Source organism: Oncorhynchus nerka, linkage group LG21 (genome assembly GCF_034236695.1).
Source record: "Oncorhynchus nerka isolate Pitt River linkage group LG21, Oner_Uvic_2.0, whole genome shotgun sequence".
In the NCBI taxonomy this organism is placed as follows: Eukaryota; Metazoa; Chordata; class Actinopteri; order Salmoniformes; family Salmonidae; genus Oncorhynchus; species Oncorhynchus nerka.
Window position 1 is genome coordinate 27,738,843 of NC_088416.1, and position 26,883 is coordinate 27,765,725.

Here is a 26,883-nt window from a genome sequence, read left to right on the forward strand (position 1 = left end):
TTTTATTGAAGGAAAATACATTAGGGAACTGTCCCTTTAAGAATTAGGATTTGGGAGTGACGCGGATATGAAAGCTAGTTTATCCCTCTTTCCTTTGCAACGAATATTGTTTAGATGAACTAGATTAGTTTGCTAAATCATAGGGAGAAATGATTCTCACTGTTTAGAAACGGAAAGGATACAGAAGGGGTATTTGAGCGTCCTCGGAATTCATCTCCCAGGATTGAGGCGTCCTCCAAATTGGGATAACTTTGAGGAAGTTCTTTGTATTCAGGGATCCGCTGATTAGAAGACGTTAAACATGGACTGGGGAACGGATCTCTGGGTGAGTATGCGAACAGTCTGGGATCTGCCAAGGGCTTTAGCTCTCGTGAAGTTTTGCAAAAGTATTGTTTTTGCCACTTTTAATGTGATGTAGCATGTATGTTCTTCTACGACTATGAGCATACCAAGAGACTGGGTTTGATGGAGGTAGTCAAACTATGCTGAGATTTCTTTCCCTCTCAGAACATCTGTCCCAGCCATACTCAACTGGACCCAGAACAGGGTCAAAATTGACCGCGTGTCCCAAGTGTACATTTTTTGGAACTCATTTGGGCCTCGTCCTCTGGTATCATATAAACATACATACGATATCGTACAATTGCAAGGAAATACGCTTTAAAAATACATATTGGAGCGGAGATTTGCGTGTGAATTTCATTGCCCCCTGGCACAACCCCTAGATGGGACCCTGGAGATCTTCCTTCAAGAAAATGTTACTGTTTTTTAAAACAAATTTCCAGCAATTCTATGTATTTTGATATGACGTAGGCCTATGACCGGGGTGGAAAAACAAAACAAATTAAACCACAGGTTATGTGTATTGAGGATGCTTTGAACATGAAATGAACACTCAATTTGACGACTTCGTTACTTTGAGATTTTTTTGGGGGGTGATGTATTTTTGTTTTTGTGGTTTGACACTTTCAGACAGGAATGAAATGGAGATGGGGACACAGGCAAATACTAGAAACAGTGGGAAGGTTGGAAGCAGGGATTTGATCCTTGTTCTCGGGTGGAATGTTGTATGCAACACATGCCGTGGAGTGTCACCAGTACACCAATGCTCTGCACAGGAATATTTAATATTAGTGGGTAACTCTTTAAATAGGGCTGGAAGAAAATCCTGCTTGCTCTCCGGGAGAGTTGGCCACACCTGATTTATGTTTTTCAAGTGCTGGGTGTTTTGAAAATGTTCTCGTTATAACAATATTTGATTTAAATCACCCAAACTTGATGAAAAATCGAATACATATCAATATTCAGGTGGTTTGTACCTACTCAGGAGATAGATTGGAGGTAAGGCTCTGGAATAGACTAGCGTCTTATCCGGGGGGTGTACTTTACATCAAGCTGCCTCACGCTACAGAAACAAGAGTTGGGCTCCTGCCCTGTGAGCCGTTCCGACTCGTGCGAGACTACCTACTTACTTGCTTACTATATAGTTGAAGATCCTTGCTGTCATCTTACTCTACCATCGCTGCCTAGCTTGTGCACAATACTAAAATATTTGATTCCTGGAGCATTTAATATCAATGCTTATTTGTATAATTTATTCAAAACTGTCCATGAATGGCTGCAAAGACACAAGTAGCCATATCAGACTTCAAATGTGTGATTAATACTGGCAAAATCTGGAAGAAGTGGAATAATAAAATGTGTGGGGAATACCTGTAGTGTTCTTGCCGACAAGCATAGTTATTACCCTATATTTTAGCCCATTGTTAAGAATGAGAATTGTTCCACAGATCAGACTAAAGTAAATACATAATAAAATCTCCTGAAGACAAGATGACATATCTTCCCCTACACCCTTAACCAAACAATTGTTCTATTCATTGTCCCCCCCTCTAGAATCAAACATACAGTTTTCGGGTTCACAATCTGTTTGACAAAATGATTGATCACCAAACGAGGGGACTAATGCAAGTGTGGATGAAATCGACTTTAGTACATGCTGTCTAAAGGCTGCATTCTATGAAGCTGATTCCTACTCTAATATGTGATAGATGCTGTTTGAACACTAATGCACATGTTTTGGGAATGTCCTGTCACGTCCTAGTTCTGGTCACATGTTTTAAATTGCCTTACTAAAGTTATGGGTTTCCCTGTGAACAAAGATCCACCTTTTAATTTTTTTTTTGAATGATGACTCTGCATTTGTACTGCAACTGGTTCAGAAAATGAATCATTTATGTGGGGTTGACATCAGCAAAAAAAGGTTATCCTTAGTGCTTGGATTACCCCTGCAATCCTCTCACCTCAAACATTTTCTAGATATTGTTCGTATAGAGTGATCAGTGGCCGTGATAAATAAAGCTCGGGCAAACCCAGTTGAGGCATGGGATGTATTATGCAAAACTCTATCAGATATCAACTCTTGACTGAGCAATGGACCTACATGTTAAGGGCCAATGTGTGAGAGTAGGCAGCTCTGAGTCTGCTTTAAGATTGCTTTAAAACCCCCTAGAGTTGATGTCTGCGCCCTGCAGAACTCTAATTATCATAATAATACAAATCTGTCAATTCAAGCAAGAGATCAGTTTTTTTTGCATTGGATGTGTCTCAATCCACCGCATCTGTTGATGTCGCAGTTCTGCATCTGCGGTGGAAGGTGGCAGAACTAGAGCAGGGTTTGTCAGACCATGAGACAGCTTTTCGAGGGATGTCTTCTCACAAAATCGTATGTAGCATCGGAACGGTGTGGCCTACGAACTATTATCACTCCTCTATGGAAAGATTACTCTCACGAACACCATGGGATGCGTCTGAAGTTGGTACAGCCAATCTGCCAACTTCTGTCTGTAGCATCCAAACAGTCTGGGCTACACTAATATGACCCCTCTGTGGAAAGGTTAGACTCACAAACATGTACATGTCAGGTTGTTTTGCTCTAGGATGCCCACGGGCCTCACAAGACTCATCTGAACGTCCCCCGGTACCAGTTGAAAAAATGTATGGAAGCAGATACTCAAAGTATTCAGACCCCTTCCTTTTTTCACATTTTGTTACATTACAGCCTTATTCTAAAATGGATTAAATGGCATTTTTTTCTCATCAATCTACACACGCTACCCCATAATGACAAAGCAAAAACAGTTTTTACTTTTTTATTTTTTTTTTACTTTTATTTTTTACCTTATTTACATAAGTATTCAGACCCTTTGCTATGAGACTCGAAATTGAGCTCAGGTGCATCCTGTTTCCATTTATCATCCTTGAGATGTTTCTACAAGTTGATTGGAGTCCACCTGTGGTAAAATAAATTGATTGGACATGATTTGGAAAGGCACACACCTGTCTATTTAAGTTCCCACAGTTGACCTTGCATGTCAGAGCAAAAATCCGGGCATGAGGTTGAAGGAATTCTCCGTAGAGCTCAGAGACAGGATTGTGTCGAGGCACAGATCTGGGGAAGGGTACCAACACATTTCTGCAGCATTGAAGGTCCCCAAGAACACAGTGGCCTCCATCATTCTTAAATGGAAGAAGTTTAGAACCACCTAGCCTCTTCCTTGAGCTGGCTGCCCAGCCAAACTGAGCAATCGGGGGAAATGGGCCATGGTCAGGGAGGTGACCAAGAACCCGATGGTCACTCTCACAGATCTCAACCTCTGTGGAAATGGGATAACCTTTCAGAAGGGCAAACATCAATCAGGCCTTTATGGTAGAGTGGCCAGACAGAAGCCACTCCTCAGTAAAAGACACTTGACAGCCCACTTCCAAGAGGCACCTAAAGGGCTCTCAGACCATGAGAAACAAGATTCCCTGGTCTGATGAAACCAAGATTTAACTCTTTGGCCTGAATACCAAGCATCACGCCTGGATGAAACCTGGTACTATCCCTACGGTGAAGCGTGTTGGCAGCATCATGCTGTGGGAATGTTTTTCAGTGGCAGGGACTGGGAGACTAGTCAGGATCGAGGGAAAGATTAACGGAGCAAAGTACAGAGATCCTTGATGAAAACCTGCTCCAGAGCGCTCAGCTCCTCCAGACTGGGGTGGCGGTTCAGCTTTCAATAGGACAACGACCCTAATCACACAGCCAAGACAACACGAGTGGCTTTGGGACAAGTCTTTGTGACCCAGCCAGAGCCCGGACATGAACCCGATCGAACATCTCTGGAGAAACCTGAAAATAACTGTGCAGCAACGCTCCCCATCCAAATCAAATCAAATCAAATGTATTTGTCACATACACATGGTTAGCAGATGTTAATGCGAGTGTAGCGAAATGCTTGTTCTTCTAGTTCCGACAATGCAGTAATAACCAACAAGTAATCTAACTAACAATTCCAAAACTACTGTCTTATGCACAGTGTAAGGGGATAAGAATATGTACATAAAGATATATGAATGAGTGATGGTACAGAGCAGCATAGGCAAGATACAGTAGATGGTATCGAGTACAGTATATACATATGAGATGAGTATGTAAACAAAGTGGCATAGTTAAAGTGGCTAGTGATACATGTATTACATAAGGATGCAGTAGATGATAGAGTACAGTATATACATATTCATATGAGATGAATAATGTAGGGTATGTAAACATTATATTAGGTAGCATTGTTTAAAGTGGCTAGTGATATATTTTACATCATTTCCCATCAATTCCCGTTATTAAAGTGGCTGGAGTTGAGTCAGTGTGTTGACAGCGGCCACTCAGTGTTAGTGGTTGCTGTTTAACAGTCTGATGGCCTTGAGATAGAAGCTGTTTTTCAGTCTCTTGGTCCCAGCTTTGATGCACCTGTACTGACCTCCCCTTCTGGATGATAGCGGGGTGAACAGGCAGTGGCTCGGGTGGTTGTTGTCCTTGATGATCTTTATGCCCTTCCTGTAACATCGGGTGGTGTAGGTGTCCTGGAGGGCAGGTAGTTTGCCCCCGGTGATGCGTTCTGCAGACCTCACTACCCTCTGGAGAGCCTTACGGTTGTGGGCGGAGCAGTTGCCGTACCAGGCGGTGATACAGCCCGCCAGGATGCTCTCGATTGTGCATCTGTAGAAGTTTGTGAGTGCTTTCGGTGACAAGCCGAATTTCTTCAACCTCCTGAGGTTGAAGAGGCGCTGCTGCGCCTTCACGATGCTGTCTGTGTGAGTGGACCAATTCAGTTTGTCTGTGATGTGTATGCCGAGGAACTTAAAACCTGACTGAGCCTGAGAGGATCTGCAAAGAAGAATGGGAGAAACTCCCCTAGGTGTGCCAAGCTTGTAGCGTCATACCCAATAAGACCCCAGGGTAATACTTATATAAATGTGAGATTTAAAAAAAAGAAATTAGCAACATTTTCTAAAAACCTGTTTTTGTTTGTGATTGTTTATTTTCCTTATCAATGTAATACATTTTTTAATAAGACTGTAACGCAACACAATGTGGAAAACGTCAAGGGGTCTGAATACTTTGTATACAATGTACACATACGCATGCATACTGAACAAAAATATATAAACGCATACTGAACAAAAATATCTAAACGCATACGGAATAAAAATATATAAACGCAACGTGCGTTTATAAGCGTTTCAAACATTTTACTGAGTTACAGTTCATATAAGGAAATCAGTCAATTGAAATAAATTCATTAGGCCCAAATCTATGGATTTCACATGACTCGGAATACAGAATGCACCTTAACTAAGGTAAGGCCATGGATCAGAAAACCAGGCATTATCTAGTGTGACCATTTAAAAAAAAAAAAAAAAAAAATGTAAGCTTTATTTAAATAGGCAATGTGCCTCATGCAGCGTAACATATCTCCGTCGCATAGAGTTGTCAGGCTGTTGATTGTGGCCTGTGGAATGTTGTCCCACTCTTTCAATGGTTGTGCGAAGTTGCTTGATACTCCCCTGTAGTAATTTTGTGGCCTTATATTGTCCCCAGCACAAGGTGCACCTGTGTAATGATCATGCTGTTTAATCAGCTTCTTGATATGCCACACCTGTCAGGTGGATGGATTATCTTGGCAAATGAGAAAAGCTCACTTACAGGGATGTAAACACATTTGTGTACAACCAGAATCAAGCTGTTAAAATATGAATCTCATACTGTGGACACGGAAGCCATTGCATGCAATTCCCTGGTGCATTTAGTGCTCAAATCTCTGACAGCTGAACCGTGAGGTGGACAATTGTTTTAGGAAAGTAGCCTCAAAATAGTCTATAAAGTTTTGCATATGCTACACATCGAAACACAAGGAATAGTGTTTTTGTCATTTGTTTAAGGGTGGTTTTTAAGGACTCGTAAATGTGGCTAATTTGGCCAATATCCCTCATTTATTGATGCTGTTGGCTGTGCCAGGTTGGATCTGAATGCATATGGATGTCCATAAAATTTCTCAATTGTCTGGTCAATAAAAATGTTCCCTGTTGTCCGGCGCCAGATTGTCCTGAAATGACTATTATTTTTTAATTTTCACATGAAAATCTGTTGCCAATTGGATGGGTCCATATCATTTTTTTGACACCTTGATTTGGACCAGCATGTCACTCTCTGAACAGATACAAATGTTACACTGTTTACAGGCAGTCCAATTCTGATATTTTTCACTAATTTGTCCTTTGTTCAATCAGATCAGTGTGTTTTGCCCATAAATGTAATAGTGTGTAATTGCTACACGCAATTTGTGACGTTCTTGCACGTGGGCATTCCTGAATCTGCATATAAGCCCCCCCCCTCCATAAATGGACAAAAGAGCAGAATTGTCTGTCTGTGTAAACGCAGCCATTGTAGCAGGTACATAAGTTGTAGCACGATTCGTAACTCAAATCAAAGTGCTGTCATTTGGGACCCTGAAGAACAAAGCAGCTTGTGCTGGTGTCTTGTCTCTCAGATCATTATGCTATTAGCTAGCTAGCCAAGTTCAAGTCTATGTTTAATTCCTCAAGAAAAAGCCTATGACCCAGATGGTTGTGCACAAACTGCCAGACATTCAGAATGTCTAGGGCCTAGAGGCCTTTGATGTTTTGAGCTTGAGTGAATTTAATTGACATTCCTTGCCCCAAGACTAGTTTTGTCCTAAGGAAGGATCCACTTTTGGGAGGGCCATGCCCGCAACAAGTTGTCACACATTTGGGCGCTACTTGATTCCCAGAAATAGGACACTTTTGCCTCCTGCTACCCACTGTGCACATGGATGGAGTCTCACACAGTCTCACACACACAGTCTCACACACACAGTCGACATATTGAATGATATCAGTTACATGATGGCACATTTACTCCAGATCCTTCAATGTTTTCAACAGTGCACTGTACTGAGCATGCCAGTGGTCACCAACCCAACTCTAGTCCTGGAGAGAGGGTTTGCCAACCAGGCTAATTACTGACCACCAATACCTTTTTATTGAGGAATTTAAAATAGCCTGGAAAAACACTGTAGTGAACACTTGCTTTCCAGGACCAGGATTGGTGCCCACTAGAGTACCGTGTGACAACAAGCAATAGCTCACTTTTTAACATAGATGGCTGGATGGATCTTTGCTCTCGCTCATCGATCTCACATGGTTATAATGAGTATACTGAGTTGATTTCAACCTCTGTTGACTGCCACTGGTTGTCATGGATTCCCCAGCCAATGTGCACAAGAGTGAGTTACAGTAGGAGCTGGTAGGCGACACAATGGACAAGACAAACAGAGAAACAAGCAGTCTTTTCACTAGAAAATCAGGCCGAGAACACACTGCCTCTCAATGTTGCTACACGGTTTATCTGAGAGCTAGGCTATGGCTACTCCACCACCCACCCAGTGATCTGACCTCCTACACACACACACACACCCCGTATAGTGAATATGTAAATGGTGTGTTACAGAGAGGAGGGTGGGATGGTAGGTTCTGACCTCATTACCCATGTTCCCCCCCCCCTGGGCCTCTCTCTCTTCCTCCTGTCCCCTTTCCATCCTCAGTGCTGTGCTGCATGGAGCACCAGCAACCTAATTAGGTTTGACCTCGTTTAATGAACTCAAAACATCTCATCTATCCATGCTCTTGTATGTATGTATGTATGTATGTATTTATTTGCCACATCTGTTTCCCTTTTTAACCCAAGAGACATTTCTTCAAACCTCTACTTTTCTCTGAAAACATGTAAACTCAAACAGGTTTTATTAGCTGGTAGTTTACTGTACCTTCTATCAGGTGTTATTAGCTGGTAGTTTACTGTACCTTCTATCAGGTGTTATTAGCTGGTAGTTTACTGTACCTTCTATCAGGTGTTATTAGCTGGTAGTTTACTGTACCTTCTATCAGGTGTTATTAGCTGGTAGTTTACTGTACCTTCTATCAGGTGTTATTAGCTGGTAGTTTACTGTACCTTCTATCAGGTGTGATTAGCTGGTAGTTTACTGTACCTTCTATCAGGTGTGATTAGCTGGTAGTTTACTGTTTATCAGGTGTTATTAGCTGGTAGTTTACTGTACCTTCTATCAGGTGTTATTAGCTGGTAGTTTACTGTACCTTCTATCAGGTGTTATTAGCTGGTAGTTTACTGTACCTTCTATCAGGTGTTATTAGCTGGTAGTTTACTGTACCTTCTATCAGGTGTTATTAGCTGGTAGTTTACTGTACCTTCTATCAGGTGTTATTAGCTGGTAATTTAGAGAATGACTTCAATTTGCACACAGATCTAACCGTGTTTTCATATGTTTGTATTTGTGTGAGGGAGACTATTGGAAAACATTCATTCAACATTCGTTCTTTCTCTCGCCACAATGTCCAGACTGCCTAATTGGTTGTGATTGTGTTTGGCCAGTAACGTTCGAGGCCAACTGTGCTGCCTGCTCTGTGGCATCTGTCCCTTGCTTTCCTTGCCGTTAATCCAGCAGTTATTTTAGGCACCTAGTGTTCAGTGTGTAAGATCAGTGTATGGGCATTAGCCCTGGCTGCTAGTGTGACTGAGTGAGGACAGGCTCTGTGTGTGTGTGTGTGTGTTCCACACAGAGCCTGTAAAGAAATGTAGCATGGCAGACGGTCCCTTTATAATGTTCATGAAAGATAGTGACTAAGGTAGGAAACCCTCTCTGTGGTCATGGAGTAGGATACTTAAGTCATTTTTGGAGGTATCTGTACTTTACTATTTATATTTTTGACCGCTTTTACTTCACTACATTCCTAAAGAAAATATGTACTTTTTACTCCACACATTTTCCCAGACACACAAAAGTACTAAAAAAATAAATGGCATAATTTACACATTTATCAAAAGAACATTCCTGGTCATCCCTACTGCCTCTGATCAGGCGGACTCACTAAACACATTCTTGGCTTGTAAATGATGTCTGAGTGTTGGAGTGTGCCCCTGGCTATCCGTATATAATAATAATAATAATACAAAAAAACGAAAATGGTGCCACCTGGTTTGCTTTATATAAGGAATTTGACATGACATTTTTTACTTTTACTTTTGATACTTAAGTATATTTTAAACCAAGTACTTTTGGACTTTTACTCAAGTAGTATTTTACTGGGTGACTTTCACTTTTACTTAAGTAATTTTCTATTAAAGTATCTTTTACTTTTACTCAAGTATGACAATTGGGAACTTGTTCCACCACTGAGCAGGAAGACTTCCCATGCCTAGGGTGATGCCTTTACAAGTGAATCTGTCTGGAGTTGGGGGGGGTGGAGGTAGAAGACTGCTGGGTTGAGGCAGGGCCAACATGGATGGATGGGCCTACAGTCATTGGAATATTACGGTCCTTTGATGTGTCCGTGTGTCCTAAATTCTATCATGAAGCCAACAGTATGCTCATGAAAAACCCAACTGAATGTCCTAGCTTACTGAAACTTTAAATTGGAACCAATTTCTAAACAAAATTGTCTTATGGAGAGGGCAAACCAAGGTTATGTTTGTGCGGTGGAAGACATCCACCCCAGCCAGTAGGCCGAATGGTTGTGAAACAACAATCAGCTTGGTTTATTTACAACTTAACCTCGAAGACAGGAGGACTCTGTAAAACTGGAATGAAAACCAACCAGTTTGTGTGTTCTCTCTGCGTCTCTTGGTGGTGTTTCGGGTGAACACAAAAAGAGCACACTGTGTGCTGTGGCCCTCCATTTTCCTGCCCCGAAACATTTGATCAGACTTCTAAAAATGTAGTCCTCTGTGTTCTACACATGCACACATACAGCAACTCGCTCGCAATGTCTCATACAAGCCCGCATGTTCACGTGCTCTTCTCAAATCAAAGGCCTTAGGTGTTATTTGTTCACTCTCTTTTTATCGTGTGCCCTTTGAAGGGGTAGGATGGGTCAAGAACATGGCCCAACATGATAGGAATCTCTTCCCATTGAATGGCCCTCCTCTATACTGTAACTACAGAGTTCCTTGATATCATCCTCACTCTCTAACAGGCTTGTCTGTGCTTGAAGTGGCCATAAAGCACCCAGCCAAAAAAGGAACTAAAGAGACTAGAAGAGTCCTCACTGCATATCAAAGTGTGGGAATTTCTGTTCATGATACGTGTGGTAGCAAACCTATTTAGTTTTTCTTGTGCGAGTTGACGATACGTTTGCTTATGAAGTGTAGGGAAATCAAATGACGATGCGTTACGTTTGTAGTTTCTTTAGTTTGGCCCATCCACCACCCTCTTCGGAGGACAAAATAAACATTTCTTTAGTTTGGCCCATCCACCACCCTCTTCGGAGGACAAAAATAAACGTTTCTTTAGTTTGGCCCATCCACCACCCTCTTCGGAGGACAAAAAAACGTTTCTTTAAACGTTTCTTTAGTTTGGCCCATCCACCACCCTCTTCGGAGGACAAAAAGAAACGTTTCTTTAGTTTGGCCCATCCACCACCCTCTTCGGAGGACAAAAATAAACGTTTCTTTAGTTTGGCCCATCCACCACCCTCTTCGGAGGACAAAAAGAAACGTTTCTTTAGTTTGGCCCATCCACCACCCTCTTCGGAGGACAAAAATAAACGTTTCTTTAGTTTGGCCCATCCACCACCCTCTTCGGAGGACAAAAGAAACGCTTCTTTAGTTTGGCCCATCCACCACCCTCCACCACCCTTCGGAGGACAAAAATAAACGTTTCTTTAGTTTGGCCCATCCACCACCCTCTTCGGAGGACAAAAAAAACGTTTCTTTAGTTTGGCCCATCTACCACCCTCTTCGGAGGACAAAAAAACGTTTCTTTAAACGCTTTTTAGTTTGGCCCATCCACCACCCTCTTCGGAGGACAAAAATAAACGTTTCTTTAGTTTGGCCCATCCACCACCCTCTTCGGAGGACAAAAGAAACGTTTCTTTAGTTTGGCCCATCCACCACCCTCTTCGGAGGACAAAAATAAACGTTTCTTTAGTTTGGCCCATCCACCACCCTCTTCGGAGGACAAAAAGAAACGTTTCTTTAGTTTGGCCCATCCACCACCCTCTTCGGAGGACAAAAATAAACGTTTTTAGTTTGGCTTTAGTTTGGCCCATCCACCACCCTCTTCGGAGGACAAAAATAAACGTTTCTTTAAACGTAAACGTTTCTTTAGTTTGGCCCATCCACCACCCTCTTCGTTTGGCCCATCCACCACCCTCTTCGGAGGACAAAAAGAAACGTTTCTTTAGTTTGGCCCATCCACCACCCTCTTCGGAGGACAAAAATAAACGTTTCTTTAGTTTGGCCCATCCACCACCCTCTTCGGAGGACAAAAATAAACGTTTCTTTAGTTTGGCCCATCCACCACCCTCTTCGTTTGGCCCAGGACAAAAGAAACGTTTCTTTAGTTTGGCCCATCCACCACCCTCTTCGGAGGACAAAAAGAAACGTTTCTTTAGTTTGGCCCATCCACCACCCTTCGGAGGACAAAAAGAAACGTCGGAGGACAAAAAGAAACGCTTTCTTTAGTTTGGCCCATCCACCACCCTCTTCGGAGGACAAAAATAAACGTTTCTTTAGTTTGGCCCATCCACCACCCTCTTCGGGAGGTTTGGCAAAAGGACAAAATAAACGTTTCTTTAGTTTGGCCCATCCACCACCCTCTTCGGAGGACAAAAAGAAACGTTTCTTTAGTTTGGCCCATCCACCACCCTCTTCGGAGGACAAAAATAATAAACGTTTTTTTTTTATTTCTTTGTACATTATATACACAGTTTACATGCATGGTACTTTTCTTTTCTTCACAGTAGTTACACAGCAAGAATATACACCGATGAACACAAAATATTAACTCAACATGCAACAATTTCAAAGATTTGATGGAGTTACAGTTCATGTAAGGAAGTCAGTCAACTGAAATAAATTCATTAGGCTCTAATCTATGGATTTCACATGACTGGGCAGGGGTACAGCCATGGGTGGTACTGGGAGGGCATCAAATCAAACTTCATTTGTTACATGGGCCGAATACAACAGGTGTAGTAGACATTACCGTGAAATGCTTACTTACAAGCCCGTAACTAACAGTGCAGTTCAAGAAGAGTTAAGAGAATATGTAGTAAACTAAAGTAAAACATAATAACAAGTAACACAATAAAATAACGAGGCTATATACAGGGGGGTACCAAGTCAATGTGCAGGGGTACAGGTTAGTCGAGGTAATTTGTACATGTAGGTAGGGGTGAAGTGACTATGCTGCTACTCGCTGTTTATTTTCTATGCAATGTACAAACAAATGGAGAGGGGGGGGGGGATTTTAAATAGTCAGGTGGCCATTTTGATCACCCACTGGGGAGCCAGGCCCAGCCAATCAGAATGAGTATTTTCAAACAAAAGGGCTTTATTACAGACAGAAATACTCCTCAGCACCCCCTCCTCACCACCCATTGGACAATCCTGCAGGTGAAGAAGCTGGATGTGGAGGTCCTGGACTGACGTGGTTGGACGTACTGCCAAATTCTCTAAAATGATGTTGTAGGCAGCTTATGGTAGAGAAATGAACATTAAATTCTCTGGCAACAGCTCTGGTGGACATTCCTGCAGTCAGCATGCTAATTGCACGCTCCCTCAACTTGATTTCAACTGTGTTGTGATGTTTCACATAGATTCTGAACCTTCCTAATCCCATAGTATCTATAGACTGTAAATTAAAGATTAATATTTTTATTGAAACTATCATATTGTTGATTGATTGACTATGGCTTTCCAAATCTCCCAACAGTCCTATTTGTAGGGTAAATTTGAGGTAAATGTTGTGATTTTTCAGCCATTCCTGAACCTGTGACCAGAAACAAGCTACATAAGGGCAATAGCAGATTAAATGATCTAATGATACTGTCTCTTCGCAGCAAAATCTGCAGTGCTGAGATGGCTGTATGCCCTATAAACATAACATTCTGTTGGTGGCAAGAATTTTATACAACATTTTTTTATTGAAAAACTCAAGTTGTTTTGTATCAGTTCATAAACCATGTGCCATAGAATCAGTACATCAAATCTCTCTATTTTACAATCTGTATGACACCGCTGTCAACATTTTGGTCCTCCAATGAAACTGGTATGTTTTTCAATTTATGACGATTTCTTTTAGCCAATTTTGGCCTTTAAAGGGTAGACAAACAAGTTCCCTACCTTTGCTCCCTTCCACTTGCCTCCAATTTTTCAGTTTTGCGGTAATCAGTTGGTTATTTAGTGTTCTATGCAATTCATATGTGGGGTGTTTCTACGGAGTCCATGTACCACAGGAAGAGTGGGGCGCTTCCTATTTCCTGTCGGTAGAAGGTCGTCCTCCTCCCTGTGGCCTCTCGCTCTCTCTCTGGCCCTGTTCCAACTTTCTCTCCCCCTCTCTTTAGTAGCAGAATGCAGCATGATTTAGCACCTCAAGGCTGGGGGTCAATGGTTGTGTATATATGGAGAATTCTTGGAAGGCATAACATTTGGGTAGATATGGTGACTTGAGATTCAGTATCAACAGTCTGTAAACTAAATGTTGCCTCAGACTGATTTAATATCCAGCATTTCCTTAGATGACGTCACTCACCCAATGGAACGCGCCCTGTCATTCTTATCGAATGGGGACGAGCTTTTCATGCATCTCGTGTGTATCGTCCGTAATATCTCTTTCTCTTTTTTCATGTTCCTTCTCCCCAGGACCAATATGACATCATCGACAAGCACACGCAATCCGGGCTGGAACTGGTAGAGAAGTATGTCAAGTTTGTGAAGGAGAGGACAGAGATAGAGCAGAACTATGCCAAGCAGCTGAGGTAGGCCTCATTCTTCATGGTTCCTCATTCCTCAGGCCTCATTCCTGCCTGTGTGCCCACAGCAGTTGATGTTTGTGCTCAAAAGCTGTTTTATGAAATGTATGTGGTGTCTTATGACTAGTTTGGGGCAGAGTTGAACTTGTCTCCCCCTGTTGGCATTGCCCCAGCCCAGACAGTCCCAGAAACACGGCCCTCATTCTCAAGCTTGAGCCTGCATTACTGCCTCCCCTTTTCTCTGTTCCTCACTCTCACTCCGCGTGTGTCTGTCAGTATCTGCTGCTGTGCTCTGGTGGAGAGGAGAGGAAGTGGGAGCAGACTGGCACATGACGGACAGGATGTGGTCAGAGAGAGCTCTAATGAAAGAAGGAAGAATAGGAGAAGTGGCTGTGTTTTAACATAGATGTTATTCTTGACTGTAGTTTTGCATTGGATTTCGCTTAAAGGGGCAGTGCAGTCAGAAACATGATATTCTTTGTTTTTTTAATATATCTCCATACTGAGGTTGGAATCATACAGTGAAATTGTGACAATTATGATAATGCCCTTTTAGTGTAAGAGCTGCCTGAATTTTCAGCTTGTTTGGCTGGGTGGGTTTTTTAGACCTAGATGATAATAGAAGATCAATAACTGCTAGCTTTCAGGTTACACATCCTTCCCATTAGGCTCCTCACTGACCACTCCCAGACTGACCACTCCCAGACTGACCACTCCCAGACTGACCACTCCCAGACTGACCCACTCCCAGACTGTCCCACTCCCAGACTGTCCCACTCCCAGACTGTCCCACTCCCAGACTGTCCCACTCCCAGACTGTCCCACTCCCAGACTGTCCCAATCCCAGACTGTCCCACTCACAGTCTTAGTAGAATTCTTGCTTGAGCTTTTTTTGTTTCTTTTTGACCATTTGAATTCAAAACCATTTACAGTAAAAGGTAATTAATTGTTACCTTTGATATTGAGATAAAAATGGCAAAATGGGAAGATCAACTGTGCCAGTGGACCTTGGTAGGCTTGCCTACAAGAAGCAAATATTTGTGTGTGTTGTTTCTTAGAGGTGTGGATTGATTTTTAAATATAAATCATTTCTATTAAATGCAAACTGTAACCAATTTAGGTTAGTAGAACGTGTTCATTGAGATTTGAAAAGACACCCTAATTTGATACGATGTGTTTTCCTCTCATTTAGGATAATTAAGTTTGCATCTGTGCTTTTGACATATTCTATCTTCCAGACTACTTACCATATCTTCCCCCTCTCCTAATATTGACAGAAATCTAACAAAGAAATACAATCCTAAACGAGGCTGTAAAGAGGAACAGGAATGCAGGTGGGCTTTTGTGTGTGCGAATGAATGTGTGTGCGAATGAATGTGTGTGCATAAAATAAATGTTCTGTATTTGTACCTGCCCAGGCCAGCTGTGATCTTCAACATGACTTTCAGTTCCTAATCAGACATAGAGAAGGAAAACAAAGCTTGACTAAAATAATACACCAACAATACATGACGTAATTTCAATGATGTCTTTTCAAACTGCTTTCCTGTCTATAGTACTGTAGTTGGAGAGGCTATGCCAGCACCTGCAGAGCAATGCAAATGACTGCTACTATACCCCCTGAGAGGGAAACGGGAATAAGGAAGTAATGGACCTATCATTACCTGGCTAACACAGCTATTTAAGCAACAGTGTATGTAACTTCCTGTCAACGCCCAAATCCATTACAGATCTCATCTCTTCTCTACCCCCCCCCATAGGTTTTCCAACCACCAGTCCTTCCTGGACATCCTGAATGAGATGAACGACTACGCAGGACAGAGGGAGCTGATTGCTGAGAACATGATGATGAACATCTGCATCGAAATCACCAAGTACCTGCAGGAGCTCAAGATGGAGCGCAAGACGGTGAGAGAGAGAGAGATCCACACTGAGAGGGAAGGATGGAAGATTATTATAGTGAGGGCGAGTGAAGATGGGTGGGATCTAGGGAAAAGGAGGGAGATTGTGAAGGAGACAGGAAGGACCATCAGATATTTGTAGGTTCCTCTGTTATGGCACGACGGTAGCCTTGATTGGGTTGTCTCGTAGGGGGATGGTCACTGTCGTGTTGTCGTCCTCTGAAAGCAGAGGAATGCCTTGGCCCAACCCCAATGGAATATAGAACACACACAAACACTAAAAAGTCTCCCAGGAGACATGACCCACAGACAGACAGACTGCTATTTGTTTACCATCTGTTTTGTTCAGTGGTTTTTGGTGGCTGTTGTTTATTCTGTACCCAATGCCAATGGCCCTGTCTAAGTAGGGACCGTCATGTCATCATCCTAGTGTTCTTGGTGTCTCATGTGTCCTCTCTCTCTCTATTTTTCTGTTTGCAGCATCTGTCGGAGGCCAAGAAATCCCAGCAGAGTTTGGAGAGCACCTACAAGCAGCTCGACAGTGTACGTTTGTTTACATGTCAGGCCGTCTGCCAATAACTCCTCTCTTCCAAAGGGAAAATCTACGTTGTTGGTAGAATACTAATGTATACATCCTCTCTATACAGTCGGCCTGTACTTTGCTTGTCAGTGAACAACTGTTTATTCTTTCTGTTCAGTCAAAGGCCAATGTTTTTGTCCAGTCACTGTCCTCCATTGTCTATAGTGGTGAAAGCTGTCAAATGTTTCTGAATGCTCTCTCATATTGTCTGCTTTTTGTCTGCTGTAAGTGGGGTCATTGTTACATCGGTGAAAGGGACGTTTGTTCACTAGTTGTGAGTGCATGTGTGTGTGGTGACTCAGGTGACCAGTATTTGTAATATACAGGAAAAAGAGACGAGGAGCTCTTTTTAAAAGCAGGGGTAGGGAACCAAAATGAGACCAGAAACCAGCAGCACTCCTGCCCATTGCTCATCACTGTATGGGTCAGCACCACTTCAGTAAAGTCAGGTGCAAGTGTTCACTACCCTTGGGTGAAGCAGAGGTCTCGCTTGTACACAATAGTAGAGTCTATTCTCTTCCATTCAAAAAATGCCCACTGAGCACAGTATTGGGTTTAGCTAAGATCAACATGGTGTGTTTCTGTCTCTCTCTGTGTTTTAGAGTAAGAAACGTTTTGAGAGGGAGTGGCGGGAAGCGGACAAAGCTGCTCAATATGCCGAGAAAACTGACCAGGACATCAACGCCACAAAGGCCGACGTCGAGAAGGTTAGAGGACACCAACGCAGAATAAAAAGAACACAGGTTTTCATTTTCCGTTGCAGAACGTTTTCCTACGGTGTGCCCTACTGAACACATTCCAGCTGTCCTACTTGTCCTGTTTCCCCTTTAAACAGTGGAATGTGAGCCACCATACCGGCCTGTGTGTGTGAGACCTGTGTGTTTGTTTTGTTACCGGTGTCCAGGCCAAACAGCAGGCCAACATGAGGACACACATAGCGGAGGAGTGTAAGAACGACTACGCAGCCCAGCTGCAGAAATACAACAAGGAGCAGAGCCAGTTCTACTTCAGCGACATGCCTCTCATCTTCAACGTAAGGCAGAGCCTCTCACCCGTCCATCCTGACCTTAACCTAGCTTTCCTTCCTTCTGCTGGAGCTATTTCAAATGCTAACGTTGGGTTCAACAGACACTAAAAACACATCTGACCTTTTTGAGATGGTTACTCTGTAATCAGGCACCAAGACATGGCAGATCTGATTGGGTGACGTCCCGTATGTGCCTCCTTGCCCTATAGAAACTCCAGGATATGGATGAGAGGCGGGTGAGGAAGCTGGCGCAGGGCTACGTCTTGTTCTCAGACACGGAGAGGCACGTGATGCCCATTATCGGGAAGTGTCTGGAGGGCGTCACTAAAGCGGGCACTAATGTCAACGAGAGGAATGTGAGTCGGCCGTATTGTACTGCATGTATACAACAGATCCAGACGTAACGTACGTAGATGCATGTGGGTCCAATGAAGTTTGACAGAATTTTGAGGGAAATGGGTATGAAACACAAATGCTTTGAAACGTTTCGGTATTGTTGGTCTGTGTTTCACTGTCATAATGTAACCTACTGTCCCTGCAGGACTCCATAGCTCTTATAGAGCAGTACAAGTCAGGCTTTGAGCGTCCTGGGGACCTGGACTTTGAGGACTACAGTCAGGGCATCAACCGTGCCTCCTCAGACAGCAGCCTGGGCACCCTCAGTACACCCAAAGGCCCCCTGGAGCTGCTGGGCAAGAACAGGAGCAAACCGTTCTGGCTGTTTAGCAAGAAGAGTAAGGTAGGCTGCTAGTACCATGCCTCCTCGCAGACACAATGACTAGTTTACACTCCCTGGTACATCCCACTCCCATGACTCAGTTCTGACTAACTGAGTGGCTTTCTGAGTTAGGAAGAGACATTTATTATCCTAATCTACAATTCATGCCCACATCAGGTTATTTCCCTCCTATGAAAGAGTGGATTTCTTAGTGTTTGAAATGATCAGTGCTCCAAGGTGCAGGTAGATCAACCGTGAGCAGTGTGTGTCAGTGTTGAGGCAGAGGGGCTGAATCAGGGAGACAAGAGTCTGGGAACGTCCCTCTGGGGACCGCCTCTATCACTATGGTCCTGAAGCTGTGGTCTCCGCACACAATCTTTCCTGTTCCCAGAGCTCTGCATGTACATACTGCATGGCTCCCCTCTCTCTCACACACACACACACACACACACACACACACACACACCTTTCTAGAACTGGTATGTGCATGGCTGTGTCCCTGGTCTGTCTGGGAATAAGCCCCCTCTGAATTTCTGTAGCGTGTGACTGATGTGGTTTCCAATAGGTCAACTCTACTAGCAGGCAACGTTCTGCAGAGCTTGTTCTTTCATCAGCACAGACGGGCACAAACGCATTGAATTTTCCGCTACAAACACACTGCTATTATACTGTATTATACTGGCCCAGACTATAACATTAGCAGTCAAACCACCAAATGACACCTTTGGGAAATACCAACCATTAGGGATGATACTGGGACAGGGAGGGATGACTAGTTCTGGGACAGGGAGGGATGACTAGTTCCAGGTGAACTCATTTTTTCTGTGTTCTCTCTACACCATCATTGGAGATCATAGATGACGTTGGACCTCTAGAGGCCGTCTAGATCTAGAATATATCGGATGTCCCTTAAACAGGCCTCCTGAGCCAGTCTGAAATGACTGAAAATAAACTAGACAGGAATGTTGAGAGTACAGCAACCCAACACCGAGCTAACCTACATCATGGCCGGCCTCTACCCACTGCTGTGTCTCTCTCTCCTCCCTCCAGTCTCTTCCAGCACTTTCCTTCTGCTGCATGTCTGATTGGCTTACCCTGCTGACTGCTGTCCGATCCTGTTCCTCTAATACACCCAGCCTACCTCCCGTCCTGTCTATGTGATGCACCGCTCTGTGTCATCGCTCCTGCTCTCCCCAAAGTGGTGGATCAGTAATGATCAGAGTTAACTTTCATATTGGCCTGTGAGAAAGAGCTTTGGATGTCATTTGTAAAAAGTCTCCCCACTGCACAACACTGACTCAAACAGCTCCTAGTTAAAGTGTTTTTTATTCCAGGACTCCTGTAGGTCTAGGCTGATCTGTGACTGAGAAACCAGCCTGTAGAGTTTGACTATATTCTCCCTCGCTGCTGGTTACACCATCATGCCAACGTTCAGTAGTTCCCACTAGCTTAGAGACCTGCCATGCGTCTTATTACAAGCACGTATACCAGGTCCAGACCTATAGAGTGTCATTTCTACAATGTTCAGTCTACCTGTGTATCTGTGTCCAGATTGAGGTTAACCAATGGAACCTCTCTGCTCCAATCTGTCAACCTTGTTCCTCACGTAGGCTCACTCTACTCTACCCTTCATCGTGGCTTGTGTTTTGTTGCTGTTGGGGCTGTGGTGCTGTACTGGTGTTTCATTGCTGGTGTTGTGGCGCTATGTGAATGATCCGGTGACTGTGGGCTTCTGCAGGAGTAACTGCTGCAGTGTCGTCTTCTCTGTGTGGTGTGCTTAAGGTGTTGATGGTGTCTCTCTCTCTTTCCCTTGTCATCTGTTTTGTTTTTGTCCTCCCCTCCCTCTCTCCCTCCATGCCACCCCCTCCCCGGGTGTCTGTGCTTCACCCCGCCCCAGCTCTCTCCCTCCCCCTCCTCACTCACCCCCTTGTCCACGCCGCCCGCCCCTCGCCCGCTAACGGAACCCCCTCCCCCAAGTTCGGCCGGGACCCATTGTCGTACTGTTTGAAGGAGATCAATAAGACAGTCAAACCCAGAATATCCTCCTTCCGGACCCTCGGGCGAATGGTGAGTCATCAGGGTCAGGGGCCACAACGTCTCCTCACAAAGGCCTCCGCTAACCTGTTTGGTGGATCAACCTGTTCTGTCTTATTGTTCCATGAAATGACTGAATACGTCCAATCAAAACGGACTAAATTAATGAGCAAAATGTTTCATGTTTCAGGTGTTGACCTTTCAGAGTGGAAAGACCGACTCTTTGAAGGTGTCATACACTGAATACACCAAACATTAAGAACACCTTCCTAATATTGAGTTGCACCCCCCCCGGGCGTCCCCTTTTTTCGCCCTCAGAATAACCTCAATTTGTCTGGGCATAGACCTTCTAAGGTGTTTAAAGTGTTCCACAGGGATGCTGGCCCATGTTGACTCCAATGTTTCCCACAGTTGTGTTAAGTTGGCTGGATGTCCCTTGGGTGGTGGACCATTCTTGATACACACAGGAAACTGTTGACTGTGAAAAACCCAGCAGTGTTGTCGTTCTTGACACAAACCAGTGTGCCTGGCACCTACTACCAGACCCTGTTCAAACACACTTCAATCTGTTGTCTTTCCCAGTCACCCTCTGAATGGCACACATACACAATCCATGTCTCAAAGCTTAAACATCCTTCTTTAACCCTTAGAGCAGGTTTCCTTCATGTTTTTTGTACTCTGGATACACAGTGAATTCAAAGTATTTAGACCCCTTGACTTTTTCCACATTTTGTTATGTTGCAGCCTTTATTCTAAAATTAATTACGTTTTGTTTTTTCCCTCATCAATCTACACCCAAATATGACATTTACATAAGTATTCAGACCCTTTACTCAGTACTTTGTTGAAGCACCTTTGGCAGCGATTACAGCCTCAGGTCTTCTTGGATATGACGCTGAAAGCTTGGCACACCTGTATTTAGGGAATTTCTCCCATTCTTCTCTGAAGATTCTCTCAAGCTCTTTCAGGTTGGATGGGGAGCGTCGCTGCACATCTATTTTCAGGTCTCTCCAGAGATGTTCAAGTCCGGGCTCTGGCTGGGCCACTCAAGGACATTCAGAGACTTGTCCTGAAGCTACTCCTGCGTTGTCTTGGCTGTGTGCTTTGGGTCTTTGTCCTGTTGGAAGGTGAACCTTCACCCCAGTCTGAGGTGCTGAGCGCTCTGGAGACGGTTTTCATCAAGGATCTCTCTGTAATTTGCTCCATTCATCTTTCCCTCAATCCTGACTAGTCTCCCAGTCCCTGCCACTGAAAAACATCCCCACAGCATGATGCTGCCACCACCAAGCTTCACTGTAGGGATGGTGCCAGATATCCTCTAGACGTGACGCTTTGCATTAGGCCAAAGAGTTTAAATCTTGTTCTCATAAACCAGAGAGTCCTTTAGGTGCCTTTTGGCAAACTCCAAGCGGGCTGTCATGTGCCTTCTACTGAGGAGTGGCTTCCATCAGGCCATTCTACCTTAAAGGCCTGATTGGTGGAGTGCTGCAGAGATGGTTCTCCTTCGGGAAGGTTCTCCCATCTCCACAGAGGAACTCCCGAGCTCTCAGTGACAGTCTGGTTCTTGGTCACTGACCAAGGCCCTTCTCCCCCGATTGCTCAGTTTGGCCGGGTGGCCAGCTCTAGGAAGAGTGGTGGTGGTTTTAAACGTCTTCCATTTAAGAATGATGGAGACCACTGTGTTCTTAGGGACCTTCAATGTACACTGTCAAATGTAGGACCTGTATATAGACAGGTGTGTGCCTTTCCAAATCATGTCAAATCAATAGAATTTACCACAGGTGGACTCCAATTAAGTTGTAGAATCATCTCAAGGATGATCAATGGAAATAGGATGCACCTGATCTTAATTTCGAGTCTCATAGCAAAGGATCTGAATACTTATGTAAACAGATTTAGACATTTGCAAAAATGTCAAAATCTGTTTTTGCTTTGTCATTATGGAGTATTGTGTGTAGATTGATGAGACATTTTTATTTAATACATTTTAGAGTGAAGCTGATAACATAACAGTTGATGGGTCTGAATACTTTCCGAATGCACTTTGTATATATATTTAAGCAATAAGGCACCTCAGTGTTTGTGGTATATGGCCAATATACCACGGCTAGGGGCTGTTCTTATGCGTGACACAACACGGAGTGCCTGGATACAGTCCTTAGCCATGGTATATTGGCCATATACCACAAACACAGAGGTGCCTTATTGCTATTATAAACTGGTTACCAATGTAATTAGAGCAGTACAAATTTTATTTTTTTCAGTCTGATATACCACGGCTTTCAACCAATCAACCTTCAGGTCTCGAACCACCCAGTTCTCTTGCGCGCACACACACACACACACACACACACACACACACACACGTGTTGTCTGTCTGTTTCTCTCTCCCTCAGAGGCTCACTCCAGAGAGGATCATAGTAATGGTAATACTAGAGTGGTGTCTGTGTGGGGTGTTAAAGGGTGTCTCAGCTTCTCACATTGACGGGGGAATCTCACACATGACCACCTCTCCATCAGTACAATTGAACAAGCATCTTGGTCTCAAACGTCACACTAAAGTCTGCTTGTTTACCTTCTCAAATCAATGCTGGAATGTTCACGCTCTAGTTTAGCTGCTAGCACATGAACTGGAACACAGCCAGATTCAAATTCAACATTTGATGCAAAGCAGAGGGCTGAAAACATGGCCTGTCTGTCTGTTTGGAGTTAGAGTTGAAGAGGTGGCCACCTGGTGGATTAGGGGTGTAACAACACTTAACTCAAGTCACTGCAGCAATGGGGCAACATGGTATAATTTGACCGATTTTTATATTGGCTTCAGTTTACCTCCATTGTTTTACTGGTCTGTCACTATGATAAACTCCTTCCTTTAAACGTTCACCACAAAACCCAATGGAAGAGTTCCTAAAAACAGGTTCTTATTTGGGTGGGTGTGCTGCCAATGGGATGGTATTGGGAATGATTATATGGGTGACAATGGTGGTGGTCTTGGGTTCAGCTCACTGTCAAAAAACGAAGCATATCTGTTTGTTCACTCTAAAGCAAAAACAATGTCATTACTAGAGGTTAAAAATGCTTTCTTGTCGTCAACCGTTTCCCTTGGGCTGAACCCTAACCACAGACCGGCATTTCCTCTAGAGGTGGTTGTGGGTGGCGGGGTGTGTTCCTCTCCTACCACGTGCCATGGTGATGGAGAATGTGTGTGTGCGTGCGTGTGTGTGCTAAAGTGACTGTTCCGCCCTGTGCGTTTTCTCAGCCCACGGTGACAGAGGACTTTGGCCATCTCCCCCCCGAGCAGCGCAGGAAGAGGTTACAACAGAAACTAGATGACATTGGCAAGGAGTTGCAGAAAGAATTGGACCAGAGGTGTGTGGGGGAGTTTTGACTGACTGCTTTGACAACCATCTCTGTGACTACTGACAACTTCTCTCAACATAGTATTCCTGTGTGTGTGTTGTTTACCAATTACTGCACTTCACAGGGGATGCATTTCCACAGAGAATCAATCTACCTCTCATCTCCTCTCTTTCCCTCTCTCTCTGTCTGTGTGTGTGTGTGTTGCTCGGTCTCTCCAGTGAGGCCCTGGAGAAGATGAAGGATGTGTATGAGAAGAACCCCCAGATGGGAGACCCTGCCAGTCTGTCTCCCCAGATCAACCAGACAGCCCAGAACATGGAGAGACTGAGAGGAGAGCTCAACAAGTATGAGGTAATGGACTCCCCTCTACTGGCCACAGTCATGTACTGCATGCAATGTTCCCATATGCAAGCTAGAATACATATTGTTTGTTACCTCTTCACATAGTTCTTTGTAAACACAGACCTCGTGTTTTTCTTAATTTAATATACTAACCCTTCCCTCTCTTTGACTTGGTCTCACTCACAATCTGTCACGAGCACAATCTATAGGAAACGATGGTAAATTTCCTCTGTGCTTTGTTTCGTAGTCATGGTTGACAGAGGCAGGAAGGCGAGGGGACTCGATGCTCAGGAGAGATACGTTACGAGAGGATGCGTTGAGCTACAGGTCTCACTCCAACAACAACGGCAGCACTCACGAACCATACAGGTTAGCAACCAGACGCTGAGACTTCACTCGTGGCTGTCAGTGAATGTACTGTAGTCGTATACCTATATTTGTTATTAAGCATATGTGTTTCTCCCTCCAGCCCTGACGGAACCCACTCTGAAGAAGGCACCCCAGATCCCTCTCAGGCCATCTACGCAGAGTTTGACGACGACTTTGAGGAGGAGGAGGAGGAGGAGGAGCTTGTCGCTCCCATCGGCCAATGCACAGCCATGTACAACTTCCCAGGTAGGTGTGGATAGGTCACAATGACACCTATGTACTCAACACTATTATGGTATAACACACTTGTACGTGGCGATAGTGTAACATGCTGTCATGTCCCTGCTAGGTGCCAGCGAGGGGACCATCACCATGCAGGAGGGGGAGGTGCTGTCTGTAGTGGAGGAGGATAAAGGTGACGGCTGGACCAGGGTCCGCAGGGCCAACGGGAACGAGGGCTACATCCCAACATCCTACGTCAGCATCAACCTCAGCAAGTGACCCGACACACATCCCACCCACACGAGGCCTGAGGGAACGGCCAGTCATCACTGATGATGATTCCAAAATACTGTGGCAGCTCTCTCATGGGACCAATCAGAAAGAGGGAAAAAAGGCACTGTGGGCGGAACCATCTGGGTGTCCATAAGGAGACTACTAGGGCCAATCGAGTCGCTTTTGATTTCCTCGCTGAGATGCGCACCCATGATTTCTTTCCCTTGCTGGCCAGAGAAGATGCAGTCAATTGTGCTTTTGGTTCCTTCTGGCTTGCACGTCTGTACCAGGTCACTATACTTACCACAAGCCACACATTTTCATCGTAGTTCTCCTTGATATTATCACAGTGCGTTTGTGGTTGTGGTTTAGTAGTGGATATCATAGCCGGACTGATGATATAGATTAGAATGCAGCACCAACCAACATGTCCATATGCCCTCACCTCACTGTGGGAAGGCTTCTCCTTTTCACAGTGAGAGGGAGAGAAGTGCTGTTGTCAGGGCTGTACTGGAGCGTTTTGACATTAGGGTTGTGTTCAGTAAGGATGAAACGTTTTGAAACAGAGGTACTACCTGAACTTGTCCAATGAGAACACAGTGCTACAGTGTGCCCTACTGAACAGGAGCCGGGATTAAGAGGAGGTTTCCCTGACACATTAGTAAGCATAACCTGCTCTGTCTATCACTCCCATGCAGCCAGAATGTAAACGGATCACATTCTTGCTCTTCGTATTTGCGCACGGCGTTTTGGACAAAGAACATTTTCTCAGATAAAGGAAGTGTCTCAACACCGGTCTATGGGTACCGCATTTCAGTAGGAAAGCCCTGTTGACACAGCCCCACTATTCAGATCAGATATACTCACCAGTTAGCGTGACTTCATTTTTTTGTGCTCTGCGGTATAAATAGATTAGCCACCCACAAGGCCAAAGACTGCCAGTAAAGGCCCCTTAGAGAGACATGCACATACTGATGGCAATAAAGAAATGTTTCAGACAATCACAGTCGTAGCTTCACTACAGCTCAGATTCAAGCCATTGACATAAATGGCCCATACGAGAGCTCTTTTATAGCTCTTGATTCTGAATGGTAAATAATGAATTGTTTGTATTGAGAATATAATTTATTAAGTATGTGTAGGTTGCTACATTTAAAAGAGTTCAAGTTTAAGGCATGTTTTGGTTTATATCATAGGAGTTAACTCTCATTTGTACTTTTCCCTGCAAACACGGTGGACTGTCTGTATCCAGAGGCGAGATGGATACCAATACATTGTTGCAGACAGAATATGTGCAACGTTAAGACTATCGTATTTATGTTATAAAATAATATATTTTTAGCTATCACTACACCACTATTGTCTTATTAGCTTTTTAACCTGATGAATAAAGATGTGTACCTCCGTCAGGTGAATGTGTCCATTTTGTCTGGAGTTTAATAGGCGCTGCAGTTTTGAGCCACGCAGGAATATTCTTAACGTAAAAACTCACTCGCATGTCCAGGTGCCTTTTCTGGTTAAAAGCATTGTGTGTGTATATACCTAACATCCAAATGTCTTCTGTTTTTTAAGGCTAATAAATGTAATGCACATTTCAAAGTTCAAGTGGTTTGTATCATTTATTCATGTTCTTTTTATTGCGAATATTTGTCTTGCATAGAGCCATCCATTGTATTATTAATAAGAGAGCAAGTTCTTCCCCAAGAAATAAGATCATTTTGAATGAGATGAGAAAATGCCTAGAAATATCAGGCGCATGTCCATACTCTTAAAGGGAAAGGCTGTTGGAGTCTCCTTAGGGGTTCTTCAAATTGAAACTGTGGGGGAACCCCTATAAGTTCTTCGAAGAACCCCTTTTAATGGATCCTCAAAAAACCTTTTGGGG

The 26,883-nt window shown here is 43.9% G+C and overlaps 1 protein-coding gene across 1 annotated transcript; it reads left to right on the forward strand.

Annotated features, from left to right (window-relative positions):
* Positions 1 to 57: 57 nt before the first annotated feature.
* trip10a (thyroid hormone receptor interactor 10a) lies at positions 58 to 26,603 on the forward strand. The gene is given in 17 exon segments (XM_029625584.2): positions 58 to 325; positions 14,063 to 14,178; positions 15,450 to 15,506; positions 15,933 to 16,080; positions 16,554 to 16,616; positions 17,256 to 17,360; positions 17,558 to 17,686; positions 17,890 to 18,036; positions 18,222 to 18,419; positions 20,296 to 20,338; positions 20,341 to 20,465; positions 22,829 to 22,858; positions 23,692 to 23,801; positions 24,011 to 24,143; positions 24,382 to 24,503; positions 24,604 to 24,749; positions 24,853 to 26,603. Coding segments are annotated over 17 exon segments (1,848 nt in total). The 5' UTR covers positions 58 to 301; the 3' UTR covers positions 25,005 to 26,603.
* The last annotated feature ends 280 nt before the right edge of the window (positions 26,604 to 26,883 follow it).